This window comes from Carcharodon carcharias, chromosome 15 (assembly GCF_017639515.1).
Source record: "Carcharodon carcharias isolate sCarCar2 chromosome 15, sCarCar2.pri, whole genome shotgun sequence".
Lineage (NCBI taxonomy): Eukaryota > Metazoa > Chordata > Chondrichthyes > Lamniformes > Lamnidae > Carcharodon > Carcharodon carcharias.
Window position 1 is genome coordinate 108,871,903 of NC_054481.1, and position 6,885 is coordinate 108,878,787.

Sequence of the window (6,885 nt, forward strand, 5' to 3'; positions counted from 1 at the left end):
GCAAGTGTGAGTGAGCGGCAGCTAAGGGTTAGCTAACTAGAGCAAAAACCTAAGTCCTTCTGATCCTCCCTGTTGGCAGCACGACTGAGCACAAGACAAACCTCGTGGTTACAGTTTGAAGGGGTTCCAGTTTTAAATTCTGATAGATATACAAAAGTAGCTTGACAACTGCAATCAAGAAAAAGGCACCAAGGTGGAGCAGGAAAAGACAGGTTAGGTTAAAGCTTGCATCTTTTTCAAGCTTTGCATCCAAAGCAGCAGGGGTTCCTGAAGTCCTGTTTAAGCACTGGGATCTTAGCAATTGTTTATCACTCACAACAAATCTGTGAAAGCTTTCATAATTCATGTTTTCCTGTGGTGTTGGCCTTGACTTTTCAGTTTAGTCATCGCTCTAATTATGTTGGGCTCTTAACTGCTTACCTTTGTGCAAAAAAGTACATTGATAATGGGCTGGAGTTTTTTTGTTCATCATTATTCTTGGGCAGTGCTAGGGGATACCTGATGTAGTGCAAGTGGAGGAAGAACATTTCAGATGGCTTGCAGCAATCCCAGCCCAAAAGTATGCTGTCACATTATTCTAATGGACATGCAAATACAAACAAAATTCCCTGTAATAAAATCTACCCTGGAGTGGAAATCTCCTTTTGTCAACACTGATTTGGAATTCAGTTTCCATTACTTATTTTGGGATGAATACAACTTTCACTTGAAACTGCAAAAAGGACTTCAGAAACACAAGCAAGACATGTTCTGTGCAAAATATTTAGTTCTGAGGATGATTTGGGAGTGTTGCAAATGATAGAGGGTTATAACAGAATCATAGAAGAGGCCATTCGGCTCATGTTCATGCCAGTTCTTTGCAAGAGCAATTCAGCTAGTCTCACTCCCCTTAACCGTGCAAATTTTGTCTCCAGTTAATTATACAATACCCTTTTGAAGGCCTGATTGAATCTGCCTCCACCACACTCGCAGGCAGTGCATTCCAGATCCTAACCACTTGCTCAATTAAAGAAGTTTTCCCTCATGGCATCTTTGGTTCTTTTGCCATGTGTCCTGTGGATCTTGACCCTTCTGCCAATTTACTCTGTCCACACCCCTCATGATTTTGAGCATCTCTATTAAATCTCCTCAGAAGCTTCTCTTCTCTAGGGAGAATAGCCCCAACTTCTCCAATTTATTTTTGTAACTGATATTCCTTGTCCCTGGAACCTTTCTTGTAAATGTTTTCTGCACCCTCTCTAATGCCTCCACATCTTTCTTAAAGTGTGTTATCCAGATTTGGACAAAATACCTCAGTTGAGCTCAAACCAGTGCTTTATAAAGATTGTTCATAATCTCCTTGCTTCTGTACTCTGCCTCTATTTATGAAGCCCAGATCCCCTGTGTCTCACTAACCGCTTTCTTCATCTGCCCTACCAGCTTCAATGATTTATGCACATATATTCCCAGGTTCCTCTGCTCCTGCATTCCCTTTAGAATTGTATCCCTTACTTTATATTATCTCTCCTCATCTTTCCTCCTAAAATAGGGTTCATTACAGTTACATTACAATTACTGTTCCTACCTCCAGACAGGCGAGGAAATGTACGGTATTTGTCCAGTTTCTCAGCCACCTGCTTCCAAAGTTGTCTAAATGTTCTGAGGAAGAAGGGGAAATAGCCAAGTGATAAAGATATATAAAACAATCTTTCAAGTTTTTTAACATTTTAGGAAGTACCAAACAATTTTCAACTTATCACACATCATTATCTGTAAATAATTTTAAGTATAATCTTAAAAAGTCTTAAGAGCAAAGAAGGTTGAGAAATTTGATACTCGTGTTCAAAATCATGAATGATTTAGTTAGTTTCTCATTACTTACTCTTCCAGTGTCAGAAGGGTTAGCAACCAGAGGACATAGATCTAAGGTCATTGGCAGAAGAACTAGAGAGGACATGAGGAACTTTTTTTTCTTAAACACTGAGCTGTTGTAATTTGGAATGCACTGTCTGAAGCATGGTGGAAGCATACTCAATAGTAACTCGAGAGTGAAGAGAAAATATTTAGAGGCATGGGAGAAAGCAGGGGAGTGAGATTACTTGGATAGATTTACCAAAGAGCTGGCAAAGGCACAATGGGCCAACTGGCCATCCTCTGTGTGTATCATTCTACAATTCTAAGTAAACAAAATCACATCTCAGGATTTTACAGTACAGAAGGTGACAATTCAACCCCTGGTGTTAGTTCTGACTCTTTGCTGAAAATATCCAAAGCCAATTCCCTACTGGCATGCACACCTTTCTCTAACCCCTATGAGCCCTTCCATTATAAATTTCTATATCCACACTTATATGGAAATTGTCCATTTAAACTTGTAATGGTTTAATTACACCATCCTGCCAGTGTTGGTGATATAGTACCTCAATTCTGCGCCTCAGAGAAACACTCTGGTCCAGTGAATTCTGCTTTCAAATAGCTGCTTAACCATAAATAGTCATTAATTAATAAATAAATAATATTAATCAAAGCATTTTCTAGAAATAAAGAACAAAATGTATGAATTTAAAACAGTAACTAAATCATGTCTGCCCACTTGAATTGAATACTCATTAACTCAATCCTACTGCATCTGAAAACTAGACTTGTTCTTTACTCCCACATGTAATGCTATGACATCATGAATACCTATGTTTAACAAAGGACAAAAATTGACCCAACACTGATCCTAGAGGTATACCATTTCCGACTCTCCTTCAATCCTAGAAATGGTGCCATCCAGCTCTATTTCTTCACCAACTCCCCACTGCCTCTGTGCTGTCAGACCACTTTTCCATTGCTTTTCCAATCTTGCATGTGCTGCAATTTCCTCCAACTGAACTCTAAGAGAACTGAAGCCATCATCTTTGGACCCAATAACCAATGCCACCATATCTATCCCAGGATACCATTCACAACCTCAGCATCCTATTCAATGCTGTGTTTGAGTTTCCAACTTCATATTCACCACTGCCTCAGCCTCTCTGTTGCTAAAACTCTCATTCAAGCCCTTTGTCACCTCTAGACTCAAGGAGTTAATTGGTCTTCCTACTGACCTCCCAGTCTCCACACTCTAAACTTCAGCACATCCAAAACTCTATTTGCCTCAAAAAGTTCCACATTTTTATCACTCCAGTTTTTGCTCAGTTGTATTGGCTTTCAGTCCCTCAAAGTTAATTTTCTTTAATGTTGTTTAGCCAGGCTATATCATATGCCTCAATCTCTATCCTTTGGGGGACCAAATCATTACTCCAAACCTTCACCATTCCTCGACTTCATCTTCTCCTGCCACTGGCCAAGGCTGTCTATGGAACAAAAACACAAATCCCCTCTGTGCCTTTCACTGGCATTCTCTGAAGGAACTGAGTCAGTTGTTGCTGCCTCCTTACAAGAAGTAACCCCCCAAATGTCCCATCCTACTCTCTCACTGACCTTTTCACCTATCTCATCCACTGTGCTAATTTTGCCAACCTTCTTTCGGTCCCTCTCACCACTTGGGCTTGCAACGGATCAACAATCACTAACGTTTTGCACATCTCCCTCCTGAATGTCCATTCACTTGCGAATAAGGCCCTTGCTATCAATAAGCTCATTGTGGATAATTAGAAATTTGGGTCATGGGTGATGACACCTTCCCCCTTACTGAAAGCTGCCTGCCTGCCTATACCTTCCACCACCAGCCATGCCCAAATCACCCATGGTGGTTATGCGGCTATCAGCAACTCACAGGATGGGCCTGCCCCCTACTTCCCTGGCACTTTCTCCTCCTTTCATCACCTCATTTTGTTCCACTCCTTGCGTTATTTCCTTTAAAATCCTTGTTCCTATTTTGCGCTGAGATACCTTCACTGCGTTCTCTCTCAGCATCAGCTGAGTCACTTCACACACTCAGTGATTTCAACCTCATCCCTACTCACCTTGCCTTCTCTCCAGAGTTCACCGCCCTCCGGCAACCATTCCTACCCATTGTCATTGCCACATCTTTAATCTTGCCATTTCGTGCTGCACTTCTATTCTTGGTGTCTTGATCACAAACAAAGCCATTTTTGATAATTTCTTTGTATCCCTTTCTATTCTCATTCCACTTCCAACCCAACTTCATTTTGTCTGCCCCCTACCTCCCTCAGAAAAAACTCTACCCCAATCACTTATAATGGTACCTTCAAACTCCTTTGCCCCTCCATTTGACACAATACTTTTGCAGCTACTAATACCATTGAATTACAGCCTCACGATTAATGCCCTTGTCCACCTTCCACTCTCCATAAACGTAAATGCGTTCAAAACTCAGTTGTCCATATCCTGACTTATATTCTGGCATTCACCCATCGCCCCTGTGCTTGCTGTCTTAGATTGGCTCCCAGTTTGGCAACTCCTTGATTTTAAAATTCTCATCCTCAGGTTCAAATCTCTCCGTGGTGTCATTCTCCTCATCTCTTCAACCTCCTCCAGCCCCACAACCCTTCATGTGCTCTTCCAATTATGGTCTCGTGCACTTCGTCAATTTCTTCACCCCATCACTGGAGGCTGTACCTTCAGTTGCTGTAGCTCAAAACTCTGGAATACACTTCCTAAACCTACCTCTCTCCTTCTTTAAAGAAGCTCCTTAAAACCTACCTCTCTGATCAAGCTTTTGATCACCAGTCCTAATGCTTCTGTGGCTTGCTGTTGAATTTTGGCTCCTAACGCTGCTGTGAAGTGCTTTTTGACCTTTTCCTCTTTTAAAACTGCTCTATAAATGCAATTTGTTGCTGTTGTCATTACTTACGGGACACTGCCGGTGAAGTTGATTCCTGCCAAGTGCTCAGATTCTGTAACAGTTTCTCCAAACAGCGGCCCATCACTTGGAACAAACTGGATGACATTTGGTGGCAGTCCAGCTTCAAGAAGTATTTCGTACACAGTGTGACTCGCAGCCATAGCTGTATCACTGGGTTTCCAGACAACCACATTACCCTAAAACAATAATGCAACAGATTGCTATCCTGCTGGAAATTCACAACTAATTGTAAAACTACAATTACATGATGGAAGTAACAATGTGGCACCCAGAACTATTGTCCAAGGAAAATGCAGTGTGATGGAAGCAGATGGCATGGCTGAGGTACTGATGAGTACTTTGCTTCTGTCTTTGTGAAAGAGGATTCTACCAATGTCACAGTAAAACAGGAAAGGATAGAGAATTTAGATATGATAAAAATACTTAAAAAGGCATTTAATAAGTTGGCAGTGCACAAAATAGAACAATTACCCAGACCAGGGGCAGGGCCAGAAAATACAACAAGCTGCTCAAAAGTCCATTGACTTTGGTGGGACCGGAAAATCTTGCCAGCAAGAGGGGCTGTAAAATTTCACCCCCAGTGTGGATGGGATGCATCATTATTGGCTGAGGGAACCAAGGATAGAAATCCTTGGCTATGGGAATGGTGCCAGAGGACTGGAGGATTCCAAACTTTGCACACCTGTTCCAAAAGGCAGCAGAGAGATACGCTCAACAGCTACAGACAAATCAGCCTGGCCTCAACGGTGGGGAAACTTTTACACAATATAACTGGGGACAAAATTAATTTTAATTTGGAATAACATTAGTTAACAAATGATTTGTTAAGTGCAAGTTATGTCTGACAAACTTGATTTGGGTTCTTTGATGAAGTAACAGAGGGGGTTGCCAAAGATGTGCAGTTAATATTTGTATGGACTTTCAAAAGGCATTTGATATATTGCCACATTATAATGGACTGGTTAACAAAATTGAAGCCCATGATATTAAATGGGATCAAGGCAGTATGAATATGAAATTAGCTAAGAGACAAAAAGCATAGAGTGGTATTGAATGGCTGCTCTTTAGACTACAGGGAAGTATACAGTGACGTATTCCAGAAGTTGGTATTGAGACCGCACCATTCTCCAACACCTCTACTCAGTCGTTCAGGTGGGTGGAACTGCTGTCCTCTGGTTCCATTTTTATCTAGTTGTAAACAGAGAATGCCCTGTAATGGCTTCTCTTCCTACTCCTGCACCATTAACTCTGGAGTCACCAAGGATCTATCCTTGGTTCCCTAGTTCTCATTTACATGCTGCCCCTTGATAACATTGTTCCAAAACATATCAGGTTCCACATGTATGCTGATGATGCCAGCTCAACCCACCACAACTATCTCCAATTTCTCACACTACTTATTCAATATCCAGTACTGCTTATTAGTTAGTTCTTAAAGAAGTTAACAAATCTGTTCAGTCATTTTTATGGGCCTGAAATTTATGATTACCCTTTAGATTCTGTCCACAACAGGAGATTCTCTTACACTGAGCCTGATCTACTCTGTAACCTTTTTCTTTAAAAAAAAATTCTGATCCTTGTTTCTCACCATAAGTGCTGGAGCTCCTGCCAGGTTTCCACCTATTGCAGTGAAGTTGAATGGAGAAATAGCTGCAACAAAGCCCTGGAAGAAGAAAAAAAAAGTGGTAAAAGCACAGTATCAGAACTCAGTGCATAAAATACCATTTTAGATCATTTGCTGCAATACATGTGCTGATCTCGGCCTGATACTCATGGGTGATCTATCCAAGAGATGCATGTGTATATTACTCCCTCACTACCATTCCTCAGCTGTCTTGTTTTTTTTACATCATCTCTTGTCTCCTTTTAGAACTCACACACCTCCAGACTTCGGTACAGTGTAGTGTTGGTGCTTGGTGGTTCACTGATTGGCTGTTGATATTGAAGTTCCACAGCATGTTTAGCATTGAATCGGAAGAAGTCTATTAGTTCTGCAGCTGCATCAATCTCTGCTTGAATTATTGTTTTACCCTGAAGAAAAAAAACAAAAAGCTCCATTATTAGTGTAATACTGAATATTAGAATTTTGT

The 6,885-nt window shown here is 41.0% G+C and overlaps 1 protein-coding gene across 2 annotated transcripts in view; it reads right to left on the bottom strand.

The window, feature by feature from the left end:
• aldh4a1 (aldehyde dehydrogenase 4 family, member A1) overlaps positions 1–6,885 on the bottom strand; it is a 32,987-nt gene that overhangs the window by 12,322 nt on the left and 13,780 nt on the right. For both annotated transcript variants that reach the window (XM_041206793.1, XM_041206792.1), the window contains exons 6-9: positions 6,677–6,826; positions 6,384–6,458; positions 4,784–4,971; positions 1,565–1,638 (exon numbers count right to left, since the gene is read on the bottom strand). In XM_041206793.1, the coding sequence (XP_041062727.1) occupies positions 1,565–1,638; positions 4,784–4,971; positions 6,384–6,458; positions 6,677–6,826 (487 nt within the window). The remainder of the gene's footprint in view (positions 1–1,564; positions 1,639–4,783; positions 4,972–6,383; positions 6,459–6,676; positions 6,827–6,885) is intronic.